This window comes from Durio zibethinus, chromosome 15, assembly GCF_047325235.1.
Source record: "Durio zibethinus cultivar Kanyao isolate XHJ-2024 chromosome 15, ASM4732523v1, whole genome shotgun sequence".
NCBI classification, from domain to species: domain Eukaryota; kingdom Viridiplantae; phylum Streptophyta; class Magnoliopsida; order Malvales; family Malvaceae; genus Durio; species Durio zibethinus.
In genome coordinates, this window is record NC_143176.1 from 8537573 (window position 1) to 8557632 (window position 20060).

Genomic DNA, 20060 nt, shown 5'->3' on the forward strand with positions numbered 1-20060 from the left:
AAAAAAAAATATATATTATAAAACACATTAATGGCTCGGTTGCTTTTCCTGTTCATAGAAAAAAATGGTACAAACTTTTTTCACAAATTATTTTTATAATCAAATGTCAATAAACTATAAAAATTAAATTGTTCATTTTTCATTAAATGTGTCTAAACAAATACAACCACTTCAGTTGCAATAAGAGCCCACCTTTAGAAAACTTTTTAACCGCACTCACAAACATTCAAGAAGACTTGGTGATTTCATTGACAAGTCCAGAGTTGTCAATGTATGTGACTTTCAAATCACTACGAATAATTTGAAATTGCTACCTTGCTTTGTTGAAATAAACAATATCTTGTGTATTTTATGATGCAAAGACTTTATGAATAATATTATTAACTGTGTAAATAATATCTTATGTGTTTTATGATGCAAAGAATTTATAAACAGTGAAAACTGTTGCATAATTTGCGTTTTGATTATGGTTGTGTATTGTGATTATTGCTTAACTATCTTTATAATATATTACGATGAGATGATATTTGTGAAATATGAAAATTATTGCATATTTTGAATTGTGATAACGGTTGCTTATTTTGATTGTTGATTAACTATCTTTATCATATATTACGTATTTTGCATTGTGATGATGGTTGTGTATTGTGATTATTGATGAACTATGTTAATAGTATATTAAGATGGCTAGTCATTTATTTACGTATCTAGATAAGATCACTTTTGTAAAAGGTGAAAATTATTGCATATTTTTGTTTGTAATTCTATTTGTATATTGTGATTGTTGATGAAGTATATAGTGAAGTAATTCAAAGCAAAGACATTATAGGAAATTCTATATTGAACTAGATAATGTTTTGTGCATATTGAAATGCAATGACCATATGAAATGTGAAAACCATTGTGTATGTAATAATCAAAATATTGACATTGTTTGAAGTTGTGATATGTTAGTGAACTATATAGGTAAAATTGTAATGATTATTGTTTTAAACTTTTTGTAGGAAAACTATGCTGCTACATTATATCAAAAAATGGTGAAGACTCTTCCAATCATCCAGACTTTGATCCACAAGCATGGACTAAAGCTATTGGAGGGTTGAAAGCTACGTGCACTCATGTATATGGCTTTGGATCAACAAATAGATTTAGGAATCTCCTTTACTTAACTCAGTCTACTGTTATAGTAAGAACATTTCAATCCGTTTATAGTCCATCATCTATGCCACCTCAAGCTCGTCAGCCTTAGATAAAAGAATGAATTGATAAATTGAAGATTGAGTTTACGTTATTTATAGATCAAATGATGTAGCTGATGGGGTCTAAACAAACTCTAGCATCATAATTTTTTTAGACCTAATGACATCGACGAAGATTATAGATAAAGAGGTACAACATTAGTAGAGTGACATTTTTTTTAGATTTGTATTAGGTATTTGATATATGTTATGGATGGATATTATGATGTTTTATGATATATTTGATGGATATTTGATGGATGTTTGAAGGATATTTTAATTAATAATAATAAAATATTTTAAATAATTACACATTTTAATTGAAATTTATAGGTTTCTTAAATAATTATATGTTTTTTTGAATAATTATAAATGCTTTTATTTAAATAATTGATGAAATTGTAATTTTACCGATGAAATTTCTATATTACCAATGAAAATTTGATCATTATCGATGTATTACAGACAAGAAAAAAAAACCTATTATGACCATTTTCATGCTTATTACCAATAGATTATCAGTGGATTTTTTGACAGATTTACTAACGGATTTTATAATTGATAATTACTGACGGAAATTCCATCGATAAATTTCGTTGGTAATAATTCCATCGATAATTATACGTGGAATTTATCGATAGATTTTATTGGTAATTATCAATGGATTTAATTTATTATCGAGAATAGTATTACAACTTTGCTACCACCAATGGAAAATTTTTGTCACTACTATTATTACTAACAAAAAATTTCATCAGTAAAGGTCTTTTTTTTTTTTTGTAATGATACTATATACCACATTTTAATTATTTAAGGTATTATGCTAGGTAAAAATGATCCAAAATTAGTTTGTAATATTAGTGAGAAAAGTTCATTTTCTTTATGATAATAGATATCTATTAAAGAATAGATTTATTGCTTTCCATAAAATTCCAAACAATATTAATTACTTGCGTTGGGCCACAGATTTTTTCATAACTATAAAAGAGTTCTTTCAAAATTGTTCACAACAAAAAGGGGAACTGAAAATTCTCGAAAATGGTTAAGTTTTTCTGTGTTTTTTATATTTTTGCCATCCTTCTTGTATTTACCTCAGGTATTTTTTTTACTTTAACTATGCATGCATCTACTGTACTAAATATTACATCATTTTTTTGGATAATTAAAAATGTATACACTTCAATTAATTTCTCCAATCAGTTTCATACTTAAATAGTTTCATCTCTAATTTTCTTTTAACACATGAATTTTAGTTATAGGCAATGTAAATGGTGCACCATGTGAAGAAAATATGGCCATTTATGATTATAGTTGCAATTCAAGATGTGAATCATCAAAGCAGCATTCTAATGGAAAAGAATCATGTAAGATAATTATTTCTTCAAATAATAATGTGGCAAGATGTAAATGTTTGTATGATTGTGGTGGCAATTCATCACCAAAACTGAAAAGATGCAAAGTGGGAATTGGACTATGCAGTGCTACTTGCAATGATGTTTGCTGTGAACAAAATTGTGCAATTAAATTTCCAGGTCCAACTATTTATAATGAGTGTTTTTGCTCTTTTAATTGTTAGAAACAAACATATCAAGCATTATATTTAGAATTTATAATGAAATAAAATGTCTTTTTTTTGTTACTACTATAATTTCTTATCTTGGCTAATTAGTTTGTTTCATTCCTTTAAATTATTTTCTTCCTATTGAAGCAATACTATAAGAAAATAGACTTTTAGAAATGATAAAATGGTGTTTTGCAACAATCTAAACTATTTTTTGTGTAATGCAAAAAATGTATATATAGTAATTGTCATTAAAGGGGAAAAAATGTTCCATCATATTGTTTAAGTTACAATGCCATTTTACTTAGGGTGATCTACATGTTAAGGGTGTATTGAATCTTAAGATTGTTGAATAGAGGGTAAGAGGTAGTGTTAAATATGAAGCCAGCCTGCTCATGGTTGGTTTCTTTCTAACTTTTTTTCTTGTTTGTTTTTTCTTTCTCAGCTCTTTACTTTTAGTTCCCTTATTCGTACTTTTTCATCATTAATTAGAACTTGAGACCATGCCATGAAAACCTCAACTTCGAACCTTAAGATGTAAAACTAAGATTTGCTTAGAGCTGTTAGAGTGGAACTATTCTAAAAGTATTTTAAACAGAAATTAAGATAATATTTAACAAACATAACATAAAACTATTGTAAAATGTAGAAAAAACTATTTGATAGAATTTTTGTAAATTTTTAATAAAAAAATTTTTAACTTTATTAAATTAACTAAATCATAAGTTTTAAGTGAAAAATAAATAAAAAAGATATATTTTGTTAATTATAATAAAATAAATAATTCAATCAAAAATAAATAAAATATAAAAAATATAATTCTTCTTATAATTTTATGAATTATTAAAAAGTATAATAAAAATGTAAAAAATTTTCATTAAATATTTATTATTAAAATAGCACTAATTAAAAATATATATGATTTATAATTTTACCTAAAAATTTAAATTTGTTTTTCACATAAATTAAAACTATTAAAATTTTGAAAACCAAACACTTAGACTTTTACTTTTACAACAAATAAGGCTCTTCCATAAATTGCACCAAACACCCGTTACAAGATTTTTTTAAACTACTTCCTCTTTCTATATTCTATAGCATAATAACATTAATTTCCTTATTTAAATGTTGTTGTTCAGTTTTTGTAAATTTTAATTTGAACTAGCGTCTACTACGAGAGTAAAAATATTGATGTTTTAAAAATATGTAATTTATAAAAAATGTATTAAGAATGTAAGTCGGGCAATGTATATAATCCTTTACAATTTTTGTCTATAATAGTACTATAAGTTGCATGATATATATATATATATATATATTTAACATGCATACAAAAATTTTTTAGCATGAAGTCAAAAGTGATGGAATAACAAGTAAGAATTAGATTCAACATGTTCACGAAAAAAGTTACCATAGAACTCTTTGAATCATCTGCCAGTTGCTTAATAAATTAAGCAAGCCATATATCCACATTCTGCATTTCAACATCTAAAATTTTTACTGTAAGTTATTGAAATGTCTTTTGACATTTTTCTCTATCACAACAAAAATGCTTGTTAAAAAAATGAACCTTAAAATTATAAGACGAAGTCAATTATAATACAATCATCTAGCCAAATCTTATAACCAATAACAATAATCAATTTATCTTTTTAACAATAAAATCAATTCAAAAATTTTATTTTTTGGATTTGAGTTTCAATCAATTAAAATGCATTATAACTACATTAACAACAAAGTTTGTTCGATAATTTTTACATTCATAACATTTAGAGATTCAATGTGATAAAATTTTTATCTTGTCATGAAAGATCTAAACCAATTTAGATGCATTAATGTTATCGTTGAGGAATAGAAATATTTAATAGAAAAAATGCATAAATAGCACATGCTTGAAAATGAGGAATAACTTGATATACTTAAAAATTTATCCTTGAAGATCATGAAAAATGTAGAAAAAAAACAATCTAATTATACATCAAATTTAACAAAAAATAAATAAAAATAATTAATAAAAAAATGCAAAATCTTACATTACCAAACTCAAACAATAAAAATTCTTCTTGTAATTCAACAAATAATTAGTTTTTAATAATTAATAATGCTAAGAATGATAGTGAAAAAAAAAAACTCACAACTTTATTTAACATTTAAGTAAGTTTAATAATATCAAGTTTAAGTTATCTACATACCTAAATGAGTAAAAAAATTGGTTTAAAAATTTTAAAGTATGAGATGCTTAAAAAGATTAAAATCACAAATTTTTTTGACAAATCAAGCAAATGAGATTTATTCTAACATTTGAGAACATTAATACCACAAATCTAAGTTATCAATGTGCCTAAGTGAGAAACAAATGCACATGCTTGAGAATCCACACTTGAAAGTCATGAAAAGTTCAAAAACGGGCTAAATCACCCGAGTTTAATAACAAGCAAGACAAAATAATTCTATCACTTGGATAATCTTGACATAAAAATTTAAGTTATCCACACAATTAAATAAGTAAGAACTAGGCAAATTCAAAAGTTTGCTCTCTACAAGCATGAAAAATACTAAAAATACCTAAAATCTCTTAAGTTTTTTTTTTGACAAACCATGAAAGACAACCTAATTCTAATATTTAAGCATCTTTAACATCACAAATTTAGGCAATCTAAGTTCTTAAATGAGCAATTGGATTGGTTCAAAAGTTAATCTTTTAAAGTCATGAAAAACACATAAAAAGCATAAAATCATTAAGTTATTTGACAAATCAAACAACATAATTTTGTTATAACATTTGAGCAACTATAATATTCCAAACTTAAGCTATCCATGGGTTTAAATGATCACAAGAATTGGGTAACTTTGAAATATGTCTTTGCATGAAAAGTGTAAAAAAAAATTAAAATCACAAAGTTTTATGACAAAACATATAAGACAACATAATTTATCATTTGATCGAATTTAACATCACAAATTTAATAATTTGTATTATTAAATTAGCAAGAATTTGGTAAGTTAAAAACTTTTCCTTTAAAAGCATGAAAAATACTCAAAAAGCCTAAAACCACCAAATTCTTTGACAAATCATGCATATAAACTTTTTTTAATATTTTAATAACTTTAATATCATAAATTTAAGTCATCAATGTGCCTAAATGCTCAAGAATTGAACAAACTCAAAAGTTTTCCCTTTACAAAAAGAAAAATGCTTAAAAAGCCTAAAATTACCAAGTTTTCTAACAAACCAGGTATCATTTATTATAACATTTTAGCCATTTTTATATCATGAACTTAAGATACTTATATGCCTAAACAATAATGAATTAGGCAAAGTTTAAAATTTTACATTGAGGGGCATAAGAAGCACTCAAAATACCTAAAATCACAAAAAGTTATGATAACCAAGTAATGGAACATACTTCTTCAATTTAAGAAAGTTTAATTTTAAAATTTTAAATTATCTATGTATCAAAATGAAAAAGAATTAGGCTAGTTCAAAAGTTCATTATCTCTAAATTTTTCTAATATTTTTTCAAAGTCTCTTAAAAAATGATTAATCTAATTATTTCTCTAATCTTTTTTCAAAATTTAATATGATATATTTAAATTATTCATATGCCTAAATATGCTATTCATTGGCTATTTAGAAGAGGCATTAGAAAAATAATGAAATAATAAAAATTTTCACAATGGGTTGAGATGAACAAAAACTAAATGTCTTACTTGCCGATTAAATTTAACCTAATAAAAAAAGCATTGACACATAAACAGTTTTTGATAACTCATAAGCCTTCCAACGTTGATAATTGGCTTACCTACTTAAAGTAAGTAACATAAAAAATATCACAAACAATTGAAAGTTACAAATGTAATGTTAAACCTTAAATAAAGTGATTTCCTATTTCTAAAAGTATATATCAAATTTTACTCAAAAATATTTGTTAGTTAAAGAAAAAAATCTTGGTTACAATGGTTTTCTCTCTTTAAAAATATAAATTAAATTTTTTTTAAAAAAATAACATAAATAATTAATAGAAAAATACAAAACCTCACCCATATATAAAAGAAAATTTTACCAAACTTAATCAATAAAAATTCTCCCTGCAATTCAACTAATAATCAATTTCAATAACTAATAATGGCAGTGAAAAAAACTCACAATGTTATTTAACATTTAAGCAAGTTTAATATAATAAATTTAAGTAATTTACGTATCTAAATGAGCAAAATACTTGGCAAATTAACAATTTTAAGCTATGTGCAATACTTAAGAAGCTTAAAATCATTAAGTTTTTAACAAATTAAGTTAACTTTATTCAAACATTTAAGTAACTTTAATATCACAAACCTAAACTATCAATGTGCCCAATTGATGAATAACTTGATATGTTTGACAATTTATCCTTGAAGGTCATAAAAAGGTGCAAAAAATGGCTAAAATCCACCAAATTTAATGACTAATCAAGCAAGGCAATATAGTTCTACCTTTCACGTAAATTTTATATAAAAAATTTAAGTTATCCACACACTTAAATTAGTAAAAACTAACCAAAATTAAAATTTTACCCTCTAAAGGCATGGAAAAAGCTAAAAATGCCTAAAATCACCAAGGTTTTTGACTAATCAAGTAAAGACCATTGAAAACCATGTAAAATATACAAAAGGCTAAAATCACGAAATCATTCATAGAAGTATCTAGAATTGAGTCAAGTAATTCCTAATTAATATAACTTTTTGCACCCAATACATATAGCTTTTCATGTTAAAAATTTGGATGAAAAGCAAGAAAGATTTCCATCAATAACCATATAAAAAGATGAAATAGTTTGGACTAATAGTATAATATCAATAGAATGTGTTTAACAAAAATTGAAAAACTAAAATATTACTTGACATGAATTTGATCCATAAACTTGCCATTGGTCAAATTAGAAAAAAATAAGTATTTCAATCAATGCTACTTGTATTAAAATTAAGAATAAAAAATAAAAAAAGGTCAATTCTAACAATATGAAAAAAGATAATACTAGTAATAATGATAGTTTTCTCTTTTTTTGATCAAACAATAATAGAGTTTTGAATAGGTAGAAAATTACTTCAAACTAATAAGGCACACATATCAATTTACCATCAAAGAATATAGGTACATATAAGACAACTAAAATAATATAATAGTAAATATACCATCACTTAGCATAATCATAATGGAAGCTCATTTTAGCAAAATAATTAGAAAAATAGATTAAAGAAAAAGCAACCAACAAAGAACATATGACTAGATTGGAGGTGATGTATCTTTGGAAGTCTTAACATATACCACAGCTCAAGTATTGGGGCTAAGTTATCTTTAGATCCAAAAAAAGCCAAATCCAGTAATAAAAAAGTATTGAAGCTCACATAGTTCCAATTATGATAGAAATAGCTATCGTGTTGTTTTATAAGTAATAATGAAGATTTTTATAAGATAAATTTTAGGATATCCTAAATAAAATAATATGCAAAAAAGAGCTATGTTTAGATTTCTAAGATAATCTAAGATTTTTTATGCCTAAATGTTGCATAGTCCTAATGGTTTATGTCTTGTTATATTAGTTGGCTAAATAAAGCGTTTGTAGGATTTGAAAATTTGTGTCTGGTATTCATACATGACTAGTCACATAAATTGATTGATTAAAAGATATAAGATTTACTATTCAATTTAACTAATTCAATAGCACTTTATCACTAAAGTGAAGATTTTGAAATAATGTTATATAATATTTTTACTTATGTGTAAGATTTTCGAAAGTACAAGAACTTAATCCTATTTTAAAAATGGCAGAGAAATGTTAGAAATTATTTTCAAAATATGAAATATTGATTAAATAAGTATTCCATTTAATTAATGAAATAAGAAAACAAGGTTTTGGAACAAACTTCGATGCTAAAAGGAGCGAGATTTAAAGTTTTAGTAAGGCACCAGAATACCTTTAGAAAGGTATTCGAATACCACCCTTTTTATTTAAAAGAAATGGATAATCTAGCTCAAGCATTCCAATGCCCTATTCAAGGCATTTGAATGCTAATATTATATTTGATGGGAATTCGAATGCCTTGATATAAACATTCGAATGGTGACTTTTTATTTGCATTCTGAAAGTAAAAATACAAAGAGATATTTGAATACCAATACAAGGTAAGGGTATTCGAATGCTCAATATGAAAGTTGTGATTTTTTAGAAAAAATGAAAGGTTTCTTATGTATTAAAGCATGATCTTTTATATAAGTCACATGAATAATTACCTCAGTAATTGTTCATAAAAGTGTTTTAATCAAAAGAAGTGCTTGTTGATTGAAACATTTTAATTAAAGAGTCATAACCTTAAGATTCAATCTCTAGAAATAGAGATTGATGTAAACTCATTTATATAACATCCAATTCAATTTTGAATTACTCTATTCTTTCTCCAATTCCTTTTTTATTTAAAGCCAAGTAGTTTTAGCATTGTATGCTATAAAAATTCTTGCAAAAACAAGGTATTTCTGTTCCTACTAAGGGATGTTTGATGGTTTGTTATAATAGTGTAAAATATAAATAGACAAGGCTTTATTGCATTTTGTAGGTGTTTTGATTCACCATTTTTGTATACTATAACTAGTTGAGGCAAAATAATACTTAAGGAAAATGGCATTTGCAACATGCCTTGAAGTCATTTCGTTTGTATTTGAAGGTCCACAATTGCTCAACTCCAACTATTCAACAAAAAGGCTATAATAGCCTTGTATTACATTATTTTTCTAATGTTTTATGCTTGAATTGAGACTAAATATTTGTTTGATTAATTGTTTGTTTTCTTTAATGCTTGATTTATCATTGTAATTAATTCTTTGTAGCAGAACCTTTTGCTATCTTAAGAATAAAAAATAAATCATTCAACCAAAAAATATCAAAGAAAGGTTTTTGATTTTTTTGTTTAAACACCATGAAAGGGAGATCATAGCTTGCCATAGAAAAGTGATGGAAACTAATAGTTATCGCTGGGAGCAGTGACTGTCATGAGGTTTTATGAAGATTGCTCACAAAAAAAAAAAATCATCATCATATTTATTATTATTATTATTATTATTATTATATTATTATTATTATTATTTTACCTCATTTTCATAGCTTACAAAAATACACTCATAATGTACACGTTGTTTTATTTGGTTGTCATATTGCTTTGGTATTTCATAAACTAATTATCGATCTAAAATATTTACAATTATGACATCTTTAATTATATATGTTCAAAATTTCTAAAAAAAGAAAAAGCTCAGTAAACTACATGGTAATTTTAAGCATTAGATAGTGATGTGATATAAAAATACAAAAATAATACGATTTAAAATTGTAACAAAATTATATATTGGTTTAACAAAAACTAAAAAATATATTTTGTATTTGTTATGTTGACACAAATTATAATATTATAATATTTATGTTTTATATATATTAAACAAAGAATAAACAATTATAAATACATAAATTACAAGTTCAAGTAAAACATCCCACAATCAAGTTTTAATTCTACTAATAATAATAAAAATAAAAATAAAAATAAATTCTATAAAACATATAGTTTTGGAGAGTACTTTGGTTAAAAATAATATTGGGTCTGACACTATAAATGATAACAGTTCAGATCATATTAGATTTGGTTTGATTTTTTTTAGATAATACATAATTTTATGAATTTTTAAAATCTAATCTAAATTTGACCTGATTTTATCTTGAAATCGATCCAATTTAAATCAAATTTTATCGATTTGATTCATTAGTTTCTAAATTTTATTTTATTTTTATTTTTTTATATATTATTTTAATAAGATTTTTAATATATTTAAATATATTTATATATAAAATAATTATTTTATTTTATAATTTTTAAAATATATATATAAATTAATAAAAATATAAAATTCGATTCGATTCATTTTTTTTTAGTTTTTTATATCTCGATTCAAAATTTAATTTACATTTAATATATATTTAATATTTAAATTTTATCTAAACTGAATAAAAAAATTAATTCAAACCAAACTAAATACTATAATTTTAAATCAATTTTTATTTTTTTCTATTTTTTTTATCTTTATTTACAATGGCTAAAGGAGGATACAACATATATTAAGAAAATAGTGCAGGGAGAAATCAGTCATTTCAATGAGAAGTCTAGGGTTTTCAATATATGATGCTACTAACACTAGACGAATCTGACGAAGGATCACTCTCTTTTTTTCATATCGTCTCGCTGAGAAATAAGAGAAAAACAATGGGGGTATTCACATTCGTGTGCAGGAGCAGCGCCGGGCAGTGGTCTGCGAAACAGTTGGAGGGAGAGATAGAGAGTTCTGCTGCTTCCACCTACGAGCTCCAGAGGAAGCTTGTCCAGGCTGCCGCCTCCTCCGACTCCTCTGGCGGCGTCACCTCCTCTTTCTCTCTTATAACCCCTAATTCTGCTGTTTTCCAGGTTCTTTCCCTTTCTTTTTTCCTCTTTTCGATTTACCATCTGTTTGATCGGTTATGAGATCGGATTTTACTCGTTGAAATTTTTAAATACCGCAATCATCACAAAGAAAGTTGGGTTTTAGCTAGCTTAATTTTTTTCGGTGTTGTTCAATGATTGGATGTGAATATCATTCATTGGATTTATAGAACCTGATGATTCAGTTTCATGCTGCTGATAGGCTGTTTTTAATATTTTATTTGGCACAGGTGATTATCGGAGGTGGTGGAGGCGGAGGCTTCATAGGAGGTGGAGGTGCTACTGGTGCTCCTGCTGGAGGCGCTGCTGCAGCAGCCGAAACCCCTGCAGCTGAGGAGAAAAAGAAGGAAGAGAAAGAGGAGAGTGAGGATGAAGATATGGGATTCTCGCTTTTTGATTAAATGCTCTTACTGCTTTTCTGTCTGTCTAGTTCTTAACAAGTTATTGTTACGTTTACATGTTTCTTTTATACCCAAATAGTGATTTAGATTTGGACGACATTGGGTTTGAGTTGGGAATTTGGCATTTTGGAAGATGAATTTGACAATTTAACAATTATGTGGTTTCTTTCTTGTTGAGCTTCTATGTTAAAAATCTGGTTTTGTTTCATTTAAAGCCCTTTCATTGACACTACTACCATGCCATTGATTTTATGGTTGCTCAGATATTGTTTGGATACTAGAAAAATAATGAAAAGAAAAAATCAACTGAAGAAACAAAACTCTTTGAATTCATAATTTTGCAAAACTTTCAGTGGCTAAAAGGAAAAAACCTTTGTTACTGCGCTTTCTTATATTTTATATCAATCAACCGATTAGGTCTATTGCATCATATTTGGTGACTAAAAAGTTTTGAATTACAAGCTTCTTTGATGAAGAAATTTTAAGATATTTTTTTCCGGCCAGCAAATTAATATCATATTTAGTCAATCAAAATGGTTATATTTTGCCCGTTATGTCTTATATACAAAGCTTTTTAATATTTTTTCGGATCAATAATAATGTAATTTATTAATAAAATATTAAATTTAATTGATGAGATTTAATTTTTATCTGAAATTTTTTTTCAAATTGCTCACTTTCTCTTACACTTAGGATATACACAGAAACGCATTAATCACTCAATTTGGTTTACATTAGAATTTAAATATAATAGTTAAACTCTTATAGATTTATGCATTCGAAACAATTGATCAGCTAACTTGGACTCCATTTTAGAAGAAGGTGCATTTTATGACTGGATTCGTGGGCGGATCCTTTAAAAGAACCTAGGGGAGCGTGGTTCCCCAAAAATTTTGAATTTTTTTTTAATACACGTTATTTTAATAATAATTTTTTAATTTTTTAATTTAAAAAAAAAGAAGCTAATTTGGCTCCCTCAAACTTAAATTTATTATATTGATATATATTATTCTTTATTCTATGTATTTATGTTGCATATATAGTTAGAAAAATCATTTATATCTAAATATTACAACTCTTAATTTCAAAAAATATATATATATAATTTTAGCTTGTGTTTACTTAATATAAATGATTTTCAATTTAAAATGAATAAATTTGTCTAGCATTATATTTTTACAAACATGTAAATTGAAGTTTAATACATATACAAATATTAAAATAATTAAAATCTATTTGATAAATATTCAATTATGATTCTTTTTTCAACCAATTTTTTTACTATAACATGCATGCTCATTTTGTTTGAAAATTGTTACATGTCAAAATAATTGATATGATTAGTTTAAATACCTTTTTATTTTTCATAATGTAAAAATATCAAGTAAAAAATTAGAAGGCTTAAATTATCGTATCAAAGTCTTTATTTTATTATTTTAAAATTTAATTTTTATTTAAAAAAATTTTTTTTGTGAATTTTTTCACTTTAATACTTTAAATATTAAATATGATAAAATAATGTGTTAATATTTCTAAAAAAATATGATGATTTATTTTTATAAAAGATATTATTAGTGATCTATAATTAGAAATTGTAAGACCAATTGTTTAATATATCCATTTTGTTATATATATATATATATATATATATATATTTACAAATTAGCATTACTTCTAGTAAGTTTTGTTATTATATGTTTGCATCTATTTTTTATTATTAATAAATTTGATATATTTTAAAAAATTATTATAAAATATTACTTTGGTCCTTTCAAAACTAAACGTCAAGATTCACCATTGACTAGATCTAAGAATATAAATGATATATTAGTACTCACAAATTATTCGGACTTAATTCAAATAAAACTCAAATTTAATTAGAGAAATCAATCTTACTCATACTCAAGGCAGAATTCGATTTTTTGAAAATGGAATGAAGATGGATATTATATTATAAGCATGAAAGTAAGGATGAATATGATTTTAAATTTTTATTGGGTACAGGGTAGAGACGGATAATATAGTACTTACCCTATACCCAAATCTTAGATATATATTTATATATATATATATATTCCATAAATAGATTTTTTATTAAATAAATATATATTATTATTTAACATTAATTAATATTAATATAGTTTATTAAAAAACATATAGTTAATATATATTTTATAAAAAAAAATTATGAAATATACAAGATAAAAATAAAAAAAGTTAAAAAATAATTTTAGTTTTTATTTTTTTTTAAAAGCTATAGGTATAGGGAATTAGATATTACTCATACTCGTTAAATATTTGTGAGGATGGGAATGTGGATAAATTTAAAATATCCATTAGGTATAGGTATAAGAATAGATATAATATACAAATCCCAGGGTAAGAATGGAGAATGCTCTACTTTACCCATTGACATCTCTAAATTTAATTCAATTATTGTTAAATTGAGCTCAAGTAGCTCTACTTGTTGAGTGAGCTGAGTTCAAATATCTTAAAGTTTGATTTGAATAGCTTATGAGGTTAATTGAATTTTTTTATTTTAATATATGTTTATTATTTTAATAAGAATTACTATTTTACTCTTCTATATCGATTTAAGTTTGAATTTGAATATAAATAATCGAATTTGAAATTGAACATGAAAATTAAACTTATTTTTTATTTGATAAATAAACTTAATCAAACAAGTTCAAAAAGTTTGATTTTTATTTCAGATCAAGTTTAAAAATCAAAACTCAATTAAATTCAAACTAAATTTCAAACAATAAATCTCGAACTCTAACTTTTCATTGTGTAGGCTTGATTCAACTTTATTATACCATCATTATATATCAAGTTTATGAGAGATTACTTACGAACAATACTATGTACTAGAGGAAGAGATTGGGTTTTAGATGCAAAAGAAGGAAATGTAGAGAAGTTTTATATACGAAGCTATGCAAAATATACTTAACAAAGTGAGGATAGCTAACCTTATCCTAACAAAGAGGTGAAATATACAACAAAAAATGAGTCAAGCCTAAAGTTTGGTGATTGCTATCATCAATGAACAACACATAACATTCTATTATCATACGAGGATGGCACATGGAATTGTTAAAGTATTCCAACAAAAAATATTTAGAGATATTTTAAGTCACCAATATAAAGTTATGTCCTATGAGCAACTTCTCAATTTCTACATGTTATATTCCCATTCAAATTTACATGTTGTATTCTCATTTCAAAATTCAATTATTTTAAATTTATGCATTTTGAATAGTTATCATTTTAAATATTTTTAATTAATTTTCAGTAATGTTTGATAAGAAAAAAATGCTAGGAAAGAAAATTGAAAAGATATATATATTTTTTTATCTTTTAAGGCGCGTTAATTTTTTTGACTATGTAGGAAAAGTAATATCTTATTTAATTAAATAATAAGCAATTATTTTTTAAATTCTAATAAAATATATTTTTATTTTTTGGTAAAAATATATTTTTTTACTAATATATATAACGTGATATATATATATTTTTTAAATTAACATATCACGTAACTAATAAAAAGCCGAATTAAATTGACCCAAAAAATACGTAGCTTTGGGTTTGAGGTTTTAAGCCCTCGAGAAAGATCATTCTCATCTTCTGCGTTTTTCACCCTTCAAAACTCCAGCCGCCCTTTTCACTCTCTCAAACTCCGTCGCATCGCCGTCGCCGGAGTTCCTACCGCCAGCGTCTCCTTTTCTCTTCCTTTTTCCCTTCCCTTTTACCGTTTCCTTTCTCTTCTTCTCCAGCCAAATTTCCTCTTACGAAAAGAACAAAAAAAAAAAAAAAGGAGAAACGGGTGATCCAAGTGAGTGAAGAAGATGTCAAATCGGCCTGAGTTGCAAGCCCCGCCCGAGATTTTCTACGACGATGCGGAGGCTCGAAAATACACTTCCTCTTCTCGTATTGCTGAAATTCAGGTTCAGTTGAAAAATTAATCATTTTCTTTTTTTTTTTGTAGGATTTGATTATTAGCATTAAAATTTGGGTTTTGTGAAAAATAGACAAAGCTTTCTGAGAGAGCACTGGAGCTTCTCGCTTTACCTGATGATGGAGTCCCCAGGTTGCTCCTTGATATCGGTATGTATGTTTAATTCTTTCCCCAAATAAATAAAATAAAATTACGCAATATTTTGAATCTTTCGAATATTTGTTTTTATTTTAGGGTGTGGATCAGGGCTTAGTGGGGAGACAATAACTGAGAATGGACACCAATGGATTGGCTTAGACATTTCTCATTCAATGCTTAGTAAGTTTTTTTTTTTTTTTTTGGTTGTTGAAATTTAATTTTATGACACATTTATAAGGTATGATTTTAAGGTTCTTTTTTTTTTTTTTTTTCATTTTTTGGTTTTTGATTTATAGATGTTGCATTGGAAAAGGAGGTGGAGGGTGATTTGTTACTTGGTGATATGGGCCAGGTATTTGCCAAAAACTTAAAGCTTTTCAAATTAAACTGATGAATGTTGTTGTTCTCGGACATAAATTTTCTAAAATGAGTCATTTGTTATACTATATTTATGGTTCAGGGCTTAGGACTTCGACCTGGAGTTATTGATGGGGCTATAAGTATCTCCGCCGTTCAGGTTTGTTTTTGGTGCATATTTTGCTTCACTGTTTTTACATATTTTTGTTCAAATCTACTCAATTATGTAAATCTTGCCTTGTGAATGTAAAACTTAGTTATTGTTGGTTAAATTATCACTTCTACTTCATTCTTGAGTGAATAAATGTTACCGTTGAAACCCCCTCAAATCCAAAGTGAGCCTTAGTTCGTTGTTTCTCTTCTTTTTCTTATTTTATTCTCACTCTTTAGAATTTTACTTGTTTTAATTGAGAACGATCTTTCCTTGCATATAAGTATTGTGGAGTGAATTACGCTTGAACATTTGTTATGATTTTGGGAAGAGAAAAAAAATGCATGAGTTAGCTGTCCTTTAACGTGGCTTTGACAATTGGATAATTTCTCTGTGTCCTTCAGAGAAATCTTTAGTATGTTGGCATACTGGTAGTAAACACTCCTACACCTATCTATGTTATTATCTCCTTGTTGTTTCTATATGTTTAATGATTTCAAATGTCATGCATCGTCTTGTCATCTTTCAAATATTTGCTTGATTTTTCTGCAATATTTGTTCCTTGAATTAATAATTTTTATTTGCAGTCTTCCTCTTTGTAAGTGGCACTTCCACCCCTTTTTGTTTTTGCCAAAACCAATGTTTGATTCTATTTTAAACATTTAAAACTTATAAAGTTTCCTTTGTTTAGCATGCATTATTAAGTTACCCTTTTAATGAAAAGAGAAAAACACCATGGTATTTTTTCCCTTATCATAAAAAACAAGGCTATTTGAATATTGGTGTTAAAGAAGTTGACACTGTAATCCTTGCTGCTACGTATGATCACCAAATAAAACATAGGGAGAGGTTGCAAATGGGGGTGAGAGAGCAGATTTTTGTGTCTTAATTTTTGGGCTATGGAAGAAATTAATATTTAAGTTTGGGTTATTATCAAGTACTTAAAAGTGCTAAATTTAATTATATCTCAACAAATAAGTGTACAATGTCTCCTCATTGTCTTTACAGTAAAAGTCTTAGAAATGTAGATTGGTGATTTGTGGAGAAAGAAATAATCAATTTTCTTAAAATTCTAAGTGGTTGGCACTATATATTGGTTTTTTTGTAAAATTTTCCCTTCAATATTTGTGGAAATAAATGGAGGGATTAAAAGCCTGCAACTTATGATCAGCTATGTTTTCAACTTTTGAGAACTTTCATAAGCTGTATTCTTCAAAGTGTTCCCATATACAAATAGGTTAAAATAAAAGCAGTTATAATATTTTATTCTTGCTCATGATTTTTTTCCCTTTTGTTGCTTTGGCATGCAGTGGCTATGCAATGCTGACAAGTCCTCTCATGAACCAAGATTGAGATTAAAGTATGTTGTGGTTCTTATCTACCTAACTTTTCACAACAAAAACTACATCCACACATACATGCAAATGCCAAATATATTTCAGCAAATTTAATGTGTTTGATGATTCTCATGATTTTTAGGGCTTTTTTTGGATCATTATATCGATGCTTAGCAAGGGGAGCAAAAGCAGTGCTCCAAGTATATCCTGAAAACCTAGCCCAACATGAGCTAATTTTGAGTTACGCAATGCGTGCTGGATTTGCTGGTGGTGTGGTTGTTGACTACCCACACAGGTATGCTGCAATTCTGTATGAGCAATTTACGATGGGCTTTAAATTTGACTTCTTTTTTGTCTGTAGGCATGTTTGGTGGGAGGGATGCTTTGAGTTGATGGCAATTATCATAGGCATTAAGAGATGTTTCTATTCCATGAATACATGTCTTTGCTTGTTCTCAATGAAGTTGTGTTAAAATTGATTGTTTTTGCACCTCAATGGACTATCTGGTATGTGTTACATGCTTTAATGGAATCAAGATTTAAAGTCTCTTTTGTTTGGGGTTTTGCAAGGCAATGGAATTTATTGCATGAAATTGTTGACAATATTTCATGATTACTGGTGTTATTTTATGCGATTATGCCCTTGTGGGCATATCTATCTTGGCATTCCAATTCTTTGCACCTATTATATGCTGTCTTCCTTGGTGGTGTAGGGAAGGTCCTATTCTCCTAATGCACGGAATATAATTTTGGTGAAAATATGCATTTATGAATTTAAGTAAATATTTAAATTCACATGGGATATCTCCAGCTTTTTTTAATTGATATATGGATTGGCATTTTATGTTGTCATTTTTGGCACTCTAACTTGAAACTTGTCGTCTTCTGCCAGTACCAAAAGGAGAAAAGAATACCTTGTCCTCATTTGTGGTCCACCGTCCCTCAGCACAGCCGTTCCCTGTGGAAAAGGCGAAGATGGAGAGAGTTGCAGTGATGATGACAGCAGTGGAGATGAAGAAAATCAGACGGTGAGCTATATCATATCACATACTCTATTGCCCTTTTTGGGACAAGGCTTTCACTTTTTTCTGAAAAGGAAATAAATAATCAATAGATAAATGGCATGCAAGTTTCATGTCATAGTATAACCTTTATTATGCTCATTGTTGCTTTTGTTGCTGCCATTGCTACTGGGGTTATGCAGGTTTCCATTTCAGACAGGCATAGACCCAGAAAAAAGCAGAAAATAAACAAGAAAGGCAAGGGTAGAGAATGGGTCTTGAAGAAGAAGGAACAGATGAGAAGAAAGGGAAATGTTGTGCCCCCAGACACAAAGTACACAGCTCGAAAACGGAAGGCTCGCTTCTGATGGCTTCGATATTATATCCAAAATGCGTTTGAGGTGAGAGGTTCTATAAGTTTTGCCATGTACTAGTCTACATAGCATTTAAGTATCAAGATGTTTGTCTGTTTGAGAATCTTTCATCGCAATTTAGCTTTCCGTATAGTAGTTTATATTGAAAATGTGGCACATTTTTATCCCGTGTAGAGTTGCAAATGAACTAAAATTCATGTTCTTTGCTGCTGAATGATGTCGAGAATTTTTTTTGTTTTTTCAATTTAAGAGTTGCTAAAGAATTTTCAGATTTTGTTTCAGCTTCTATTCTATGCATCGACCCTTAGTGGTCTTCTTGTTCGTAAGAGCTTCCCTTCTCCCTGCTCTTACGAGGCATTCTTCTTGTGCTGTAGTTTTAATTTATGTTAAGATTTTGGTTAAAATGTGTCATAGGTTCCTGTACTTTTAAAATTTTAGGAATTTAGTGCCTATAATATTATTTAAAGGAATTTAGTCCTTATAGTGTTATTATTTAAGAAATTTAGTTCCTATAATATTATTTTTTAAGGAATTTAGTTTGTATAGTATTATTCTTTAAAGAATTTAATCATTATGCATTGTATTGAATTGAAATTTTTAAAAAATAATACTACAAGGCTAAATTCCTTTAAATAATACTAGAAGGATTAAATTCTTAAAAATTAAAAAGCACAAGGTCTTATGGCACATTTTGACTTTAAGATTTTCTATGCACTTTATATTAGATTTTTTAAAAAAGTTAAAATCTCATTTTACATTGGTATCTTATTCTTTTAGGTGAAGTTTGAGGCGAAATAAATCAGCCATGGGTTAAAAAACTGACGCTTAATGATCTTGTGTTTCTTTTTCTGTTTAACACTTTTTAAACACCATTAGACAAAATTAACAAAAAGAATCATAGTCTACCTCACCACGCCCGTGCATACTCCACTATAGATTTTGAACAGCAATCAACATAATATACGAGAGGTCAAATTAAGAAATTGATCTTTGTATTCATGCAAAAATCAAATTTTAATTTTTGTATAATAATTTACATAAATTTAAT

General features: G+C 26.8%; 2 protein-coding genes across 2 annotated transcripts; both read left to right on the forward strand.

Annotated features, from left to right (window-relative positions):
• The first annotated feature begins 11014 nt into the window (after positions 1 to 11014).
• Positions 11015 to 11904, forward strand: LOC111302363 (uncharacterized). Its single transcript, XM_022898289.2, has 2 exons — positions 11015 to 11280; positions 11526 to 11904. Exons 1-2 carry the CDS (start codon positions 11083 to 11085, stop codon positions 11694 to 11696), a joined length of 369 nt encoding a protein of 122 aa, XP_022754024.2. The 5' UTR covers positions 11015 to 11082; the 3' UTR covers positions 11697 to 11904.
• Positions 11905 to 15233: 3329 nt separating this feature from the next.
• Positions 15234 to 19293, forward strand: RID2 (S-adenosyl-L-methionine-dependent methyltransferases superfamily protein). Its single transcript, XM_022897672.2, has 9 exons — positions 15234 to 15643; positions 15728 to 15803; positions 15889 to 15972; positions 16089 to 16144; positions 16253 to 16309; positions 17611 to 17660; positions 17780 to 17932; positions 18530 to 18665; positions 18842 to 19293. Exons 1-9 carry the CDS (start codon positions 15545 to 15547, stop codon positions 19004 to 19006), a joined length of 876 nt encoding a protein of 291 aa, XP_022753407.2. The 5' UTR covers positions 15234 to 15544; the 3' UTR covers positions 19007 to 19293.
• Positions 19294 to 20060: the final 767 nt, after the last annotated feature.